The following is a 17,615-nucleotide window of genomic DNA, read 5'->3' as shown; positions in this document are numbered from 1 at the left end:
CACTCTGGGCCTGGCTCCTGCCAGTGTAATTATTACCTTGGTTTCATGATCACAAAATAATCAGTGTCTATTCTTAGGCATAAATGGGAATGCACAGCACCCTTCTATCTTCACATGGAGCACAGGCCATGGAGAAAAAAATTGAAATACATTAATTACATACATCTAACAATATAGTAGCATTGCTTGGGGACCGTGACAGGGACATTCATCTCTCGTGGATGCCTCCTGTCAGCTGGGTGGGATGCTGCAATCCTATTTCTCCCCCGTTCTGGGCACCCCCTGTAGGTTGTTCACCTCACTAGGGGGGTCTTTAGTGGCTCAGCCCTCCAGCCAAGTCACACAGTCCAACAGTGAATGGACCCCTAATGGTAGCAAAGAGTTCAGCACACTGTCTGCCCTCACCAGTGTCTTCAGCCCTGTCTCAGGGCCCCTTTAAATCCTGCCTTGCACGTGGGCTTCCCAACAGAGCCTTGTCCCCTTCTTGGTTCTTAAGCCACTTTGCTAAAGGGCCAGTGGAGGGGACCTGGGCCTGCCCATTATTATGGGTGCTAGCCCAGGGGTCTTAGTCAGAGCAGCCCTGTATGGCTTCCCTCAGTTTGCTGCTGCTATTCCCTGGGCCTTTTCCCCTGTAGCCCCTTTCTCTTCACCCTGACCTCAGGCCTGAATGTCTCAACTCCTCTTCCTCCTCGCTGAATGCAAGTACCACCAGAACCCATCTTGTGGCTCTCACGTGTGCTCCTGTGACCAGGAAGGGGTGCTCTTCCTTGCTTCTCCAGTTCCAGCCAGGAACTAACCTGCTTAGCCCCTGCAGCTCCTTTTATCTGAGCCTGGTGGGCTCTGATTGGCTCCTTCTATTCAGCCTTTCTAGGCAGGCCTAAAGGAAAGACCTTTGTTGCTCTTTCCTGGAGCAGTGTGTGGTAGGACTGCAGGGCCTCCAGCAGGGGACCCCCAAAAGCCCAGGTACACCCCATCACACATACAATACACCATGGAATAGTCCATCTGTCTTTCTGGCTCCCGCCACCCTCAGATCTGAGCACTTGTAACTAGCCAGGGGCTCAGTCTTATACTGTTGAAGTCAATGGGAGTCTTGTTACCAATGGGGGTAAGGTTGTGCCGATGTCCCCAAGTTAGGCAACTGCATATAAAACATGTCAAACTGTTACAGTTGCCTGGATTGTTCTGCCACCTCATAGCATCAGTCCTGATCCTGAAGGGTGCTGAGCACCCTACACTTCCATTGGGCACAATGGAAGTTGAGCACTTCCAGGTGTTGCTCAGCATCTTTTAGGATTGGGCCTGAAGGGCCGGAATGTGATATTCTCTCTCTCACTGAGCAGTTACTTAGGGTGTAAACTGTGAGGGGCAGGGAACACCTGTTTGTTCTGTGTTTGTACAGCACCTAGCACAGTGGGGTCCTCGTCCATGACCAGGGCTTAGACACAATGGTAATATAACAACAGTGAAAATACCTTTCTCTGTAAATAGCCCCATTGGACTATTCATGTTATATAGCGCGAACAGTTGCTCATTTTAACACCTATTATTTTTAATACACACACACATAACTATTTCCCCTTATTGCCTGTTCAGGTGGAAGCCAGTAACTCTCTCAAAGATGTCAGTGAGTTCTTACTCACTGTAAGCACAGAGGACAGTGAGGATTATCAGAAGCGAAAGGACGCAGCTGGCTACCTGTTCAACGCAGTGAGCAATGTGCTCACAGCTTCCATGCAAAATGGGACGGAGGATGCTTCATCGTCAGAGGTTGGACAGGTTGTTTTCATGTGGTTCAGTTTCTAATATACAGTGCATGTGTGTCTGCCTGGTGTGGAAGATAAAAAAGCCCTTCTGACTTGTGTATGTTTGAAAGTGGCGTTGCTTAGAGCGCACTGGGGAGCTACAGGTGCAAAGGGGTTAGGCTGAACATCAAGGTAAATAGAATGGGGAGATTTTGTTAGATTATAGAATAGTCTCCTAAGGGAAGGGATAGCAGCCTCTTAAAACATTACTTGAGATATTTGAAAACAGACTGGCCAGAGTAGTATATTACAGAAGATACTGTAAGGAGTATTATTTCCCCTAGTGGATAAATTAGATCATCTACTGTAATAGGATTCTTCCATTTCTGATTCTATCCCTCCCTACTGAACCATATCCTGAGGAAGTTACATGTGCTCTCAGCGCCTCTGAGACTTTAGCTCCACTGACTTCATCAAGGGACTAAACTGAAACCAGTTACCTTACTTGAACCTTCTGAAAAGCTTCCGCCTGATTTTCTATTCAGATTTATGTGGTATGGGTTTTTCATACTTCTGTGTGAATTATTACAAATGCCTTTGTAAGCATTTTAATTCCATCACTGTGAGTAGGGTGTGATATTAATCTAATTCGAGAGGTGAGGATATGAATACCTTATAACAGGGACACCGCAGGGTATTCAGTATAGAACACGAATATGTTAATGAGAGGCTGAAGATACTAATTTTGACAGAAGGGAGACAAAGTGATCTGATGACCAACTTAAGGGGCCAGAGTTGGCTAGTGGCTAGAGCACAGGCTTAGCAGTCAAAAGATCTACATTCTAATCCCAGGTCTGACACTGGTCTACTGTGTGATCTCCAGACAATTTCACTTAAACTCTCTATGCTGCAGTTTTTCCATTTGTAAATTAGGGATCATAATACTCCCCCAGCCCAGGGTGGTATGAAGGGTAAGCAATCGGGCCCTGATTCAACAAGGTATATAAGCATGTGCATTAAGCACAGAATACTCCCTTTGAAGTCATGTACAAAAGAGACTATTCACATACTTTGGCATAAGTAACTTCTGAATCACAGCCATAAAGTTTGTGGTGCTTTGAGATCTTTGGACAGAGTAGTGCATTATAAGATTATAATTACTATTATAATATTTAATTCACTGTATGCATTGCTCTCATGAGAATTATGGATATGGTCTACACCAAGATACCCTTTTCATGCTTTCATAATAGACTGACCTTTAAATCATCTATCTATCGATCTATCATTTTGCACTATTCCATCACTTTGGTATCGGAGCACCTGATACTTCATTCTTTCATTCACAAATAGTACTTTTCCAATTTCTCAGCAGACACTAAGGCTTGTTAATTATTTCTTCCAGTCATTTTATTGCTTATAATAACTTTAACTGAGGTTACCAAGATTATCACCCAGTCTTCTGCCTTAAAAAGAAACACCGAAAATTAGAACTAGGGAAGCATGGTTATAAATTCAGACAGATCACAAATGGAAATTAATGCAAAGAATGTGTTCCCTGCTCTTTTCAAATAACAAGTGCATATCAGGAGGCTCCCTTGTCCTTTCCAGAGTTTGGTCTCACACCAGTTGTTGGACACAGTTGAAAACCTGCAAAGCACACTCCTGATTGGGAAACTGCCAGATGATGAACCAATGGTATTGGTCGCTCCCTCTGTCGCAATGTACATAAACAGGTAACAGTCAGCACATTTCAGTTATGGCCTGTCCTTCTACATGCCTTACAAGCTCCAATCATTCTCAAGGAAAATATCTATCATTTTCTCATTAAATGGAGTCACCCACCCAAATGTTATACAGGTGGTAACAAATCAATAGGTGCTGTGATGTTGTAACTGGTGATCCATTGTAAAAACAGTTTTAACTCCAACTAATTTCAGTAAGACTAGGCTGAAAATTCTCATATATGATCTGTAGCAAGAGAACGATTCTCTGGGATTACATAGGTCAAGCATCACCCTCTTAAATTTGTAGATACGTGGAAAACACTTGTTGTGAAAGGCTAATTTTCCTTTCTTTTTCAATGTTTGCTGATGCTGTTGTAGGTAAAAAATTGTCTCAGGTTTGGGCAGAAGAAAATGTGAGTTCTCAGGTCATAAAATCATCCCCAAATCTGTTTACTTAGAGCATGATTTTCAACTATGCAGATCACACTTGACATGCAATTGCTCATCTAATTTGTGCAGCTGCAACAATAGTGCATAGAAATCATGTATTTGTTCATGTAAATGGACATTTAGATGCACTTGCACCTCCCAATTCACAATATGAGTATAACTGCAAGCCCAAATTAAGTGCGCAAATGCAGATGCAAATTTTTTAAAAATCATGTCCTTTAATTATTCATTACCAGTGGCATGCAGAGCATTACAGCAAGCAGAGACAGGTCCTGAAGTATTTGCCAGAGGAGTTAGAAATAGTTCTCCAGCCCAGTTACACTAACTCAGCCAGGAAGCCTTTCTGGATGTAATATCAACTATGCTTAGCAACCCTGCACTGTGCTATTAATACTTCTGTCTTTGTCTCCATCTGTTCTTATTTTCTCTGCTTGTGTCTGACCGCAATTCTGGTCAGGTTACAAACAGACAGCATGGATGGCACATCCATTAACATCTCTGATTCCAGCTCAGCCAGCTTTACTCTCCCCTCTGCCTCCTCTCTCAGTGTCTCAGGAGACAGTGATGAGACTGTGGATATAAGGGTAAGTGACTGTTATTCTGACTTGACGTATTTGATAAACTCATTAATTCTCTTGCTCTAATGAGTTTGGAGCCTTTTCTCCTTTCACAATGATCGCACTGGCACATGTAGTATCCTGGTTCTTGGCCTTCCAATTATGTCAGCAAATTCACTTGGAATTTATCAGGCCAGAGGAGCCTTTTCCTTTTCTGATTGCATGGGATTTGGTGCAGGTAGTTGAAGGGAACTAGGAGCTTACTGGAAAGGCACCTCTCATCACAGTCCTTGCCTGATTCACTGCTCTCTCGGCTGCCCACAGCAATGGACTCAATTGATAACTCTAACCCCATTCACCATTTGGTTGCATTCACTGTCACGAGGAGTCAGCTGATCACAGTGTCTATACCATTATTTAACCAGCAAGCCTGAAACACTATTTTCCCCAAGCAGCATATGAGTCAGTTGGAGCTACTCAGATCTTGTAGGGAACAATAGGGCCCCAGATTTCCTGCCAGTTGGGTGTCCTCCATTGTCTGATCTAGGACACACTCTATTCCCTAGTACATTTTTGTCTTGTTATGATATTTTTATATTCCTCTTTCTCAGGGTCTCCCGGGCTGATTCAAAACAGTCGGCCTGGCAAAATCCTATACACTGTTGTAGTCTAAGTGTCTCCTTCCAATTCCCCCTCTCTATTTCAGCTCTGTTAAGTCATGACCCCAAACTTACTAACATCAGTGGAAACACTCCCATTGTCTTCACGGGCTTTGGATGTCCCTCCTTTTTTCCCCTGCATCTGTACTCATGACTCTAACATACTCTGATATGCACCTCAGGCAATAGATTTATGAATGCTGTCAACTCCAGTAATTTCAGGAGAGGCACAGCAATTTGACTTTGATGGAATAACTCTGGATTAACACTGGTGTGACTGAATTTGGCCCCAGATATCTAAATCAGTGGTTCTCAACCAGGGTACACATACCCCTGGGGGAACGCAGAAGTCTTCTAGTGAGTACATCAACTCATCTAGATATTTGGCAAGTTTTACAACAGGCTACATAAAAAGCACTAGCGAAGTCAGTACAAACTAAAATTTCATACACAAAATGACGTTTATACTGCTCTATATACTATACACTGAAATGTAAGTACAACATTTATATTCAAATTTACTTATTTTATAATTATATGGTAAAAATGAGAAAGTAAGCAATTTTTCAATAACAGTGTGCTGTCACGCTGTTGTATTTTTATGTCTGATTTTGTAAGCAAGTAGTTTTTAAGTGAGGTGAAACTTGGGGGTACACAAGACAAATCATACTCCTGAAAAGAGTACAATAGTCTGGAAAGGTTGAGAGCCCCTGATCTAAATGACCCATGAAAAGGATTACATATGAATGGAAAGTGATTTCTGCATGCTAGAGATACATTAGAGATGGGTCTGAGCTGCAGTATTTATATGCAGATCACATTCCAAACTTTCCCACAATGTAAGGTCTGGGATTGGTCCATTATTGAGATGGGGCCAGATTCAAACTTGGATCTGGAGCCGAACTTCCCTGAAGTCCAGGGTTGTTTGGCTCTTGGGTTTGGTTCTGACTTCATCTGTAATCTACATGGAAATCTAAAAACTGTGACTTTAATAAAGAATCTTGTACAACTCAAATGCTGCTTGTCATTCATGTCTCGCTGTAGATGGTGAGCTTTGCAGTGAATCCCTTTTCCTTAAGTGACGCCAGTTTTGAGATCAGTGGAACCGTGGGAGGCCTAAGTCTTACCAGCGTTGATGGATTGGTCATACCAGTTAATGACCTTACTGAAAACATTGAGGTAAGTCCAATCCTCTCTCTCAGTGTGAACTGGAGTCTAATTAGATCCTTGGGTGGCAGGTGCTCTATAAATGTCAGTTGTGTTATCAACATCATCATCTCCTCTCCAAGTAGCAAGCTCAGTAGAGAAATGGTAATGTTGTATTTACTCGCAACACACAAAGAGAGAGCATGGTGCATGCACATGCTAGGAAGGATTACATATGGTTTGCAGGATGAACACAATAAGCATCTCTTTCACAAGGTCTATGTGTGGGGCCCGAAAGTGCATCTTGCTTCTGCAAGTGATTCAGCCTTTCCTTCTCCTTTATCATGTGGATGAACAAGAAGAAACATGAGAATCCTACTGGCTAAGGAAGATGGCTGCTGGCTATGGTCAGCCTGAAACACACTGTGATGTCTAAATAATAAAACCATCATTATCCTACCTCGGGGTAGCGCAATGAACTTAATGACCTCTTAAGACCCCTTCCAGCCCTACATTTCTCTGATTCTCTCATCTCAATATTGCATGCCCATATTACTATCTCCTAGGCCTCCTAGCCTATGTGTAAAATCATTAAACTAATGCCTAAATCATTCAACAATGCATCTACATATCAATCTGTGTTTCAGGATGACCATAATCTCAACTCCTTAGATTTAGCCGGTATCTATATTGTTACTCATCTGGAAAACACAGTCTGGAATCATTTTGATGAGTAGCATGCCATTCATTTCCTAAAAACTCACATATGCAACACTTGCAAATGTACTTCAAGCCTGCCCACATTCCTCCCTAACCTGTGTATCCAGTCACCATAGAGCTTTGAGATGAACCAATGTAGAGTTGATATGGACTTTTCAGAAGCTTGTTCTAAGTATCAAGCAAATTGCATTTGAGCAGGCATACAACAGGAAATCTTATTTACGGTAGCTGTCCACCAGGATGGATTTGCTTGGGAATGCTTTCCCTATAGTATGTTTTGAAAGGAGAAATTAGAGGGTTTTTAGAAATAAATCCCATAAAATGTGCTTTGATCTTAGCATGTAGCTGCATCGTGTTACTATGTAATAGGATCCAGGCACTGTCATACATTTTTAGGAATGAATCTCTGTGTGTTCAAATATAGATAATGCTGCCAAGATTTTCAGCACCTCAGGAAAACGGGAGCCTGTTGAATCTGGGCAATTTTAGTGCTGTCCAAGTCAATGTCACCTCAGAAAATACATCTCTAGTGATCCACCTGGAAACTGAACAGGATATTCCACTAATACTGTACTTGGGATATGGCTACCACCCAAATGAGACTAACTATGATATGAAAGCTCATCTGCCCCTTAAGAAAAACACTGGAGGTAAGATCATTTACCAGGGACATTTGATCCTGAGCACTTTAGGCTCATCTACAAACGACATGAGTACCCTTAACTTACACTTTCCAATAGAAGCTGATCACACTCAATATGAGCTCTTAGGCCCAGATCCACAAAAGGTACTTAAGCTCCTAACTTTCACTGATTCAAATGGAAATTAGGATCCTAAACACCTTTATGGATCTGGGCCTTAGTTCTCATATATAGTGCTGCCATCCACATTTTTTACAGATGAGAACAAACATAAATTGTAGAGATGAGCTCAAGCTCAGAAGTTTGGATGCGTAAATGGCAATGAACCTCCTCAAAGTCTGAAAGTTCCAATCTGTGTCCTGGTTCAGGTCACCTCTAGTAAACACTATGCACAAACTGAAGCAAAGAACAGGTGTTTTGAATAATTAACCTTATAAATTAACCAGAATAAAAACCTATATTGATAGTTGTTCTGATAACTGTTCTGTTATTCTATTTATTTTATTTATTGGCATGTCTACAATATATCTGTGTATTGCTGAAACAAATTCTTTCTTACATAGCCTTCAACTAAAATATTTCTGTTCAAGGTAAGTCAAACACATGGGTTCTTAGCCCAGAAGAACTCATTTTCGGAGAAGGGACTTACTATCTCATGATGGAACAAGACATGGAAATGGATTCTACAACCAAGAGTGATCTAACAATAGCTGTCACTTCCTTTGTATCCCAGTGTGTGTTCTGGGATGAGCTACGGGGCAACTGGAATAGCTACGGGTGCCATGTAAGTAGAGACAAGCAGAAGAATGTTGTCATGGATCTTTCCTCAATACATTTCAAAGCCAGCCTAGATAACAATAACATTTGATAAAATGAATGAACATGTTTCTTTGCATTCTTGATAACACCATGAAACAAGACCGGTTTGGGATGGGAGAAGGTCATGAAGCTCAGGTTAGTCCAATACAAAGTGTAACTTAGATACATTTTTTCTAGGACATGCTTCTAAGTGAGAAGTGGTTGAAGCATTTTGAATGGATTATGTTTAGTACTATAATACCCACTTCTGCTTACGTCTTAGAGTCACTGTCCTCTACTGGATTTTGTAGGATCTGCGCACATATAACAATTCTTCACACCTAGCTCTGCTAGCTTTCCGGTTTCTTTAGCTTGTGTCATAAACAGATAGTTAAGGGTTAATGTCTCTTTTACCTGTAAAGGGTTAAGAAGCTCAGTAAACCTGGCTGACACCTGACCAGAGGACCAATAAGGGGACAAAATACTTTCAAATCTTGGTGGACGGAAGTCTTTTGTTTGTGCTCTTTGTTTGGGGGTTGTTCACTCTTGGGACTAAGAGGGTCCAGACATCAATCCAGGCTCTCCAAATCTTTCTGAATCAGTCTCTCATGTTTCAAACTTGTAAGTAATAGCCAGGCAAGGCGTGTTAGTCTTATTTTTGTTTTCTCAACTTGTAAATGTTCCTTTTTGCTGAGAGGATTTTACCTCTGTTTGCTGTAACTTTGAACCTAAGGCTAGAGGGGGTTCTTCTGGGCTATATGAATCTGATTACCCTGTAAAGTATTTTCCATCCTGATTTTACAGAGATAATTTTTACCTTTCTTTCCTTAATTAAAAGCTTTCTTTTTAAGAACCTGATTGATTTTTTCCTTGTGTTAAGATCCAAGGGCATTGGATCTGGACTCACCAGGAATTGGTGGGGGAAGAGAGGGGGGATGGTTACATTCTCCTTGTGTTAAGATCCAAGGGGTTGGATCGGTGTTCACCAGGAACTTGGTGAAAAAGCCTCTCAAGGCTGCCCAGGGAGGGGAAGGTTTTGGGGGGACAGAAAGTGATCCAGACACTGAAATTTCTGGATGGTGGCAGTGTTACCAGATCTAAGCTAGTAATTAAGCTTAGAAGTGTCCATGCAGGTCCCCACATCTGTACCCTAAAGTTCAGAGTGGGGGAGGAACCTTGACAGCTTGCTAGGTAAGTAAGCTGTACTTTGAAGCCGAAGGTTGAGAATGTTGTGAACATGATCGTTCTTTGGCTTTCAGGTAGGTCCAAAAACAACCCCCAGCAGCACCCAGTGTCTCTGCAACCACCTGACCTTCTTTGGGAGCACCTTCTTTGTCACGCCCAATATCATTGATGTCAGCAAAACAGCGGAGCTTTTTGGCACATTTGTGGACAACCCCGTGGTAGTGACAACTGTGGGCTGTATCTTTCTTGTGTATGTGCTGGTGGCTATTTGGGCTAGAAGGAAAGACATTCAGGATGATGCCAAAGTAAGCACTGTGCTAATAGATAGTGTGATAGGAAGTATTTCCCCTCTGTCTGGCCTGCTCTGCTGTGGTCACATTAATGCAGCCACTTAGGACAGAGTGAGTGGTCAGCCCCCTTTGTAGCTGATGCCACTAATTCTCCATAAAGGGAATGGATGATCCAAGAGTGATTAAAGAGCTTGCATTAGATTGTGTAATTTTTGTGTAATGTCTTTGTCATCTTCAGTGTGTTCCCGGCAGTATACATGAAGAAGGAGGGAGTCTAAGGTTTTAGTGGTTTGCTTTCATTAAACTTTTACATCAAGAATATAACACAAGACTGAGTTTATCACTCAGGGTATCCTCAAATGCTGTTCATTTCTCTGTCTCTCTCTAGCCTACTTCTAGACATAGCCAAAAAATTGAGAGGGAGACAAAAACAGTTTTTGTCTAAATATTTCATGGAAAATTTTGGCTTACTGCAGAAATTTAAATACTGAAAAATGTGGGGGTTTGGCCAATATATCTCAGCTTTCAAACATTCATTTTTTCAACAACAAAAATAAACATTTTCCATGGAAAGTAGACTTTTTTGCAAAAAAAATAATTATGTCATAAACCTAATTTTGCATCAAAAAAACAATTTTGACAGAAAATTTTCTACCAGCCCTACCTACTTCCCCTTGCCTCCACACTTCCTGCTAGGTATATGTAGTGTCCACAAGATGGCACCATGCCACCTTTCCCATCCAGGACCCTGGAGAAAGCCCTGCTCCCGGCACTGTTACTATTTTACCATCCGTAGGATTCTCCCGGTGGTATTGTCTCTCTCTCTCCAGGTGAAGATCACAGTGTTGGAGGATAATGACCCCTTTGCTCAGTATCGTTATCTTGTGACAGTTTTTACAGGGCACCGTCGAGGGGCAGCCACAACCTCCAAGGTACTGATGGAATTACAGATGTGTTGGTATCTTCTGAATGTTTAATAGATCGTCAGCATATAGAGCTCCAGCTTCAGAAATATTTGTCACATCAGGAAACTGACCTTGTCATATGTAAGCCTAACATCTAAGGGAGGCAGCAGGCTACCAAAGAGAGCTTTGGCTCCTCCAAGGGAAAGAGCAAGTAATGAAGTGTCTGGAAAGGGGACCTCTGGATCTGGGCGGCAGAGGTAACAGCAGCAGTATGCTGTGCCTGGCTCTGCTACCCACAGTGCGAGGAGGAATGGGAAAGTCCAGAGGATTCACGGGGCACAATTACATCTGCAGCCTCATTCACTCTGCTGCAAAACAGGCCAAATAAGTGAAACTCTCCCTACATGCACAACAATGTAACAGCAGTTGCTTTTATGTTACTAGCAGCTGCGGCAGCTTCCATTACACTCAGTTCATAGGATCTGGCAAGCCTATCGTGACATCCTGCCAATTGTGGGCCAACGCCTGAGCTCCTGACTCAGTTTTCACTGAGTCCCTGTGCAGGGCAGCTTGGCTTCAGTGGGAATTTGCCAGAGGCTCAGTAAGGAGTTCAGGATTAGGGCCCAATACAAAGTACCCGTGCCCCAAGTTGTGAATGCAAACAAATAGTGCCAGGCTGTCAATTATCAATTCACTCATCCGGTACGTCTTTCAGGTGACTCTCACCCTTTACGGCCTCGAAGGAGAGAGTGAACCCCACCACCTGACTGACCCTGACACACTAGTCTTTGAGCGTGGAGGAGTGGATGTTTTCCTGCTCTGTACCCTGTTTCCTCTTGGGGAACTGCAGCGTATCCGACTGTGGCATGATAATTCAGGAGACAGCCCATCCTGGTAAGCAAGGGAAGAAGCTATGAGGAGACAGAAGAATATCCTTTCTGATATCACTTTTCCCTTCTGTTGCACTTGTCAAACATTTATGTATTTATCCACACCCCACCCTAGGAAGCTGGAATGTGTTATCTCCATTTTGCAGATGGAGAAGCTAAGTCATAGATTGGGTGTCAGACTCTGACCCTTAGCCTCACTCTCAGCGAATTGCACTTACAGTGACCTGAATTCCATAGCGTCTTCCCCATATGAGTTAGTTCTTTATTTTTATGGCACAGGTATGTGAATCGTGTGCTGGTCCATGACCTGGCTCAGGATCAAAAATGGTATTTCCTCTGTAACTCTTGGCTGGCCATTGATGTTGGAGAGTGTGTCCTAGACAAAGTGTTTCCAGTCGCTACTGAGCAGGACATGAAGCAGTTCAGGTAACTTCAGCCTTGCGTTCCTGTTGGTTATTGACAGCAATCCATTCGAAAAAAGAAGGGATGCAAAGAGGGCCTAACCCAAAGCCCATTCATGTCAATGAGGGTCTCAGCCTTGACTTCAATGGACTTTAGACCAGAGCCAGAGGACTGCTAAGCTGCATCTGACTGTTAAACTTTGGTATTACTGTTCTGAGGAGAGGGGAGAAAGACCATTCAAAGTACCCAATACAAACCCCAGCGCCAAATCTGCTTTACTATGTATTTTCCCTGACAGATTAATAGAAATTGCTTTTGATGTGTTTGGTCCTCACCCTACAATTACAGGGACAGGAGCTACATTTTAGGCCTCTGCAAAAGGCATTGGTCTCATGGATGCATTTTGGGGGACCCGGCTATATCCAGTGCTAACACGACCATCTCACACAACCCAAACAATGAGAACCCTGTTGAGTATCATCTCACTATTATTTAACGCCTGTATTGTGGGAGTACTTAGAGATGTCAGTCAGCACGGGGCCCCAAACTCAGCTCTATTTCCCCCTCTTAGACTCATAGACTTTAAGGTCAGAAGGGACCATTATGATCTTCTAGTCTGGCCTCCTGCACAATGCAGGCCACAGAATCTCACCCACCCACTCCTGTAACAATCCCCTGACCTATGTCTGAGCTACTGAGGTCCTCAACTTGTGATTTAAAGTCTTCAAGCACTTCCTTGCTTCCCCTTCCTTCTTCCCAGTAACCTGTTTTTCATGAAGACTTCCAAGGGTTTCCAGGACGGGCATATCTGGTATTCGATTTTCAACCGCTCCCCACGAAGCACCTTCACGCGAGCCCAGAGAGTATCATGCTGCTTCTCCCTGCTGCTCTGCACCATGCTGACCAGCATCATGTTCTGGGGGGTGCCGAAGGACCCAGCTGAGCAGAAAATGGACTTAGGTAAGTGTGAGTGACTGCTCGGGCTGAGCAGAGGGGAAGGGGAAACAAGGAGCCACGAAGCAGTTTCAATGGGGATCACTCAGCAACAAGGTTTTTCCACAGGCGAGGGGCTCTAAGTCTGGCATTTTCACTTTGCTCTGGGACTATTTTTACCCTTCCTCTCTGCCTGACGATGGCAGGTAAGATCGAGTTCACGTGGCAGGAGGTGATGATCGGCTTCGAGAGCTCCCTCCTCATGTTCCCCATCAACCTGCTCATCGTGCAGATCTTCAGGAACATCCGACCCCATGTGACCAAGGAGCAGGAGAAGAAACCAGGGAAAAGTGGCCGAGTGTCTCCAAACCTGCCCCCTCCCGCTCAGGCAATCCAGAGCGTCACACTCACCCCTGAGGCTGTGATAAAGGCAAGTCCCTCTGCGCACGGCCTCTTACAGGGAAATAGTTGAGAGTACTGATCTGTCCCAAGGGTGTACAAAATACATTGCACTGCTCCCTCCTGGTGTGTGTACGCATCAGTATGAACTCACTGTTTATTCTGTGTGGCAAGAAAGTACTATTTTGTCCAGATGTGCTTCATAATTCCTTAAGTAATAAGCCAAACATTCACTGAGGGGTGTCTCTCTGTTAGAGGCCCTCTTGATTCTGGGGGATGGAGTTAAAGAATGAGGGGTACTTAGCTAGGATTACCATTGTCCGGGTCAAATTCTCCATGTAGGGGACTCTCGCTGATTTCATGTGCCTCCCTAAGCAGATATTGAGCCTTACAGGTATGTAGTGAGGGACTAATATCACTGTGTTGTGTGGTCACAGTCTAACATCAAGGAAATGAATAACATTTGTCCCCATGATACAACTAACAAAACAAGACATACATGTAAGTCATGTTGCTTAATGCACAACTGGAAGGCGCTCTAGTCCTATCATGATGAGCATGGTATTAGAATCTATATAGAATAGAATAGACTCCCCAGCCCAGGTGAATTGTGTGTATTTTCACATCCTGAAAGCTTATATTGTTGGACTTAAACCTGTCAGATCAGGACCATCCCATGAGACTGTCTAACCCTGTGAGAGTTGAAGGCCTTATCCATGCTCGGACAGCGCTGTAGCTTCAGAATCAGAAACCCCATTGTAGATGTGGTGCACCAGTGAAGCTTATCTTGGTTTCAAACTACATCAGAGTAAGTAACCAGAGCCACTAGGTGACTGCCATGCTGTTGCTGCATCTTCCAGGATATTAGGAGAATTGCCAATTCACTGTTTAAGACCCTGAAGACTCCGCTACCATCCTCAGAAACAGACCTTGGAAAATCTACTGACATCAACACACTGTTGGCTTTGGTTGAGGACATCATCTGCCAGCAGAACAGAGCTGGGCAAGAGTTTTATGATGAGAGTAAAAAGAAGGATGATCCTATTATCATCACACTAGGGTCTGTAGACATACAAGGTAAGCTAAGAAAAGCCTCACTGAAATGCCTGTAAGTGAACCCACCGCAATCACTAGATATGAGGACCACTCTTACTTCATTTTGAGTTTAGGACAGTTCAGTGAAAACACCATGTTTTCTTTGCTGTAGAGTGAATGGTGGCTCTCCACTGTCCTGCTTTTAAAACCAATGCAGGCTTTTCAGTGTTTACAACGAGTCAGTGTCCACGTAGCATCAAGATCCTCATGTCTCAGTGCTTCCATAACCATGTTGTCCTTTCCTTCATCCTTCCTCTCCCCGCGCTGTTGTCCCCTCCAGTTCCAGTTCAGGGATTGATTCTGCCACCAGGGCTCATGTTGAATATTACCTTAGTCTGTAAATTGCCCCATTGATTGCAATCCCAGCTTGCCATTGGCTTTTTCAATAGATTTATGCAGTTACAGACTGCTATGGTAGCCATTGAACAAGGATGTTTGGTCTTGTTGGACTCATCTATTGAGGTTCTGAGGTCATTGTCATAAAATGTTGTTTGCCAGGTGTGAGGAGAATGCTACTGCTATGCTCGTTGTATAAGTTATGAAAGCTAGATTATTAGTATTAGCAGTCACCATAGATGTGCATGTCACCTTCAGAGTAATTCCCTGCCCCGAAGAGTTTACAATCCTAAACCCTGATTCTGCCACCCTTATTCACGCTTTATTCCACGAGCAGCCTAATTTATTTCCCTTTTTCCCCTCTCTCCCATTTCCCTGGAGAAAAAACAAGAAGCCCAACTCCAGAGAAAGGAATGGGTGAAAAGCTGAAACACAATGACTACAACCGCTACTTGTACATGCAACTCCAGCACGTAGAGATGGAGTTGGAATTACTGGGACCTCACAAATTCCAGAAGGCTCAGAGTTACATCCAAGCTGTTAGGCAGGTCCAGCACATGAAAGGCCTCCTGGAAAGACACCTCTGCTCTTCAGGATCTATCAGTGAGAGGTAACAATCACCCCTATCATTGGTATACATAGAGGCGGGTTCAAATCCAGCCCAAGCTGGTGGTGATTGAAAGTCATTACCAGCTGATGACTCCTTGATAATTATATAAATATTCTTGGAGGAGCAGCAAGGAAATTTTAATGGAATGAATACTGCATACTGGGGCAACTCATCACTCTTTTGTTTATACATTTATGCCTCCAAAACTAAATGTTCCAATATAGTAAAACATTATAGTAAAGAGCTGAGGACAAGCTCTGAGCTCCAAAGTGCTCAAGAGTCTGTAAAAGAATGGATGTGCAGGAACCTGTTAAACAACAGAGACAGAAATGGGTCAGAAAAATCTGATTTTTAAGTAGGAAGTATTCAATAATATAGTGATGCTGCTCTTCATGGGCTCTAAGCCCTTTTTTATAGGGGCATCCAACAGTCACAATGTAGTGGTGGGTCTCTCAGCATCTACATTAGAAATCCTATTTTCTGGGGTTTTAGAAATAAAGCCCATAAAATGTGCTTTGATCTTATATCTGTATACCTGTTTGTATCTGTATACCTGTGATTTGTGTGCCTGTATTCTCGACTATCAGGATACAATGATACAAATAGTATCTGTCAAAATAATTGGAAAATAGTTAATAGTTTTTAAAATCTGACTTTCACATCAGGTGTTTCTTATATCTGTTAAGTCCAGAGTCTGCTGTTGTGGTTTGCTTGTCTCACCAGTAAAATGACTCTCTCATGATGGTTGACTCTCCAGGTGCTCCCCTACTCCAAGTTTCTCTGGGGATGGCAAGAAAGGTTCCTCTTTCAAAGGCTTGCCCTGGTGGTTTGTTTTCATTGGCTGGTTCCTCATAGCTGCCACCAGTGGCGTGTCCGGATTCTTCACCATGCTTTACGGGCTACATTATGGCAAAGATAACTCCATCAAGTGGCTGATTTCCATGGCCATCTCCTTCTTTGAAAGTCTCTTCATCACACAGCCCTTAAAAGTAAGGTCACTATCAATACAAAACACTGGCTAGGGAAGGGCTGATCCTGCAGTCCCCTCAGGCACATCACTCCCATTGAGGTGAACTTGAGTTTTACATTCAAAAGGACTGCAGGACAGAGCTCTTAAGCAAGAGATCCTTCCTGTAAGTTAAGGGTTTCATTACAGTTGAGTTATAATGGCATGTTGATTTCTCTTGGCAGGACTCTTGTTCCCGTTTGCTTCATTTCACCTTATTTTGTCTTATTTTGATAGCTCCCAAGCTGATGAAAGTTCCCAATGGGAAAAGTATGGCCAGAGGGCAAAAACAATCACAATTAGTGAGATTCACACAGCATCTTGGGGTCCATTCTCTTTCTGATTTCTTGTTCATGGAATTAGCCTGTGTTTATAGAGCAAATTAAAAGGCAAGATTCTCCTCCCCAATCTGTAGTGCATGGATTAGAGATGAGCATTTAAGGCAAAGTCTAGACCTCTCCTCGTGCAGAATGTGGAGATTCTGAACGAATAGCTAATGTCTTCCAGGTGTTGGGATTTGCTGCTTTCTTTGCTTTGGTTCTGAAGAAGGTGGAGCATGAAGACGAGGAAAACACTGCTGTTGATGGGTCTCTGTCTGCACCAGGTAATTGTGTGTCATACCTGGGGACTAATTAATGAATGTGAAATGTCTCATCTGAGACTTTGAAGTGCTTTATTCATGCATATGGTCAGGGTAGACAACCCTATTTTCCACCTGTAACCTTTGGTCCCTGATCCCTAGGCCTGCTGCTCTAATAACAACACAGGCCAGGGATCCTGGAGTGTCCAGGGGATCTAGCTCCATAACTTCCCCTGAGCATGTCTCCAACATGCCCTCTAGACTGTGGGGGGGGGTGAGGGGAGGCAGCTACATTGGATCTGTTAGTTAAGGCCCCCATGCTTGAGGAATTCTCAGGTGCCCCATTAGGGCATCTTTAGGGCCCTTTTGCATCTTTAGAGCATAAAAATCTATCGGAGTACAGAAAAGCTGCTGCAGGCACAATGAAAAGGAGAGTATAAAACCTGATCATATGTTTACTTAGTAAAAAACGCTACATAGCATGTAACAGGGAGGCCACAAAACCAGAAAAGGAAACTCCTTGGATCAGAAAGAACTGTCT

General features: G+C 43.2%; 2 protein-coding genes across 2 annotated transcripts in view; one reads left to right on the top strand and one right to left on the bottom strand.

Moving 5' to 3' along the window:
• PKD1L2 (polycystin 1 like 2) overlaps positions 1–17,615 on the top strand; it is a 67,745-nt gene that overhangs the window by 34,325 nt on the left and 15,805 nt on the right. Inside the window, exons 18-33 of the mRNA XM_044986968.1 lie at positions 1,597–1,779; positions 3,357–3,481; positions 4,380–4,506; positions 6,183–6,317; positions 7,429–7,654; positions 8,236–8,429; positions 9,703–9,933; positions 10,749–10,850; positions 11,539–11,717; positions 11,993–12,139; positions 12,876–13,075; positions 13,255–13,478; positions 14,308–14,524; positions 15,260–15,488; positions 16,246–16,477; positions 17,002–17,098. Of these exons, the coding sequence (XP_044842903.1) occupies positions 1,597–1,779; positions 3,357–3,481; positions 4,380–4,506; positions 6,183–6,317; positions 7,429–7,654; positions 8,236–8,429; positions 9,703–9,933; positions 10,749–10,850; positions 11,539–11,717; positions 11,993–12,139; positions 12,876–13,075; positions 13,255–13,478; positions 14,308–14,524; positions 15,260–15,488; positions 16,246–16,477; positions 17,002–17,098 (2,848 nt within the window). The remainder of the gene's footprint in view (positions 1–1,596; positions 1,780–3,356; positions 3,482–4,379; positions 4,507–6,182; positions 6,318–7,428; positions 7,655–8,235; positions 8,430–9,702; positions 9,934–10,748; positions 10,851–11,538; positions 11,718–11,992; positions 12,140–12,875; positions 13,076–13,254; positions 13,479–14,307; positions 14,525–15,259; positions 15,489–16,245; positions 16,478–17,001; positions 17,099–17,615) is intronic.
• The window catches only part of BCO1 (beta-carotene oxygenase 1), a 107,442-nt gene that overhangs the window by 84,335 nt on the left and 5,492 nt on the right, over positions 1–17,615 (bottom strand). The window lies entirely within an intron of this gene.

The sequence above is a fragment of the Mauremys mutica genome, chromosome 14, assembly GCF_020497125.1.
Source record: "Mauremys mutica isolate MM-2020 ecotype Southern chromosome 14, ASM2049712v1, whole genome shotgun sequence".
Taxonomy (NCBI): domain Eukaryota; kingdom Metazoa; phylum Chordata; order Testudines; family Geoemydidae; genus Mauremys; species Mauremys mutica.
Note: the sequence above shows the minus strand (reverse complement) of the source record. Positions and strands in the feature narration are given on the sequence as shown.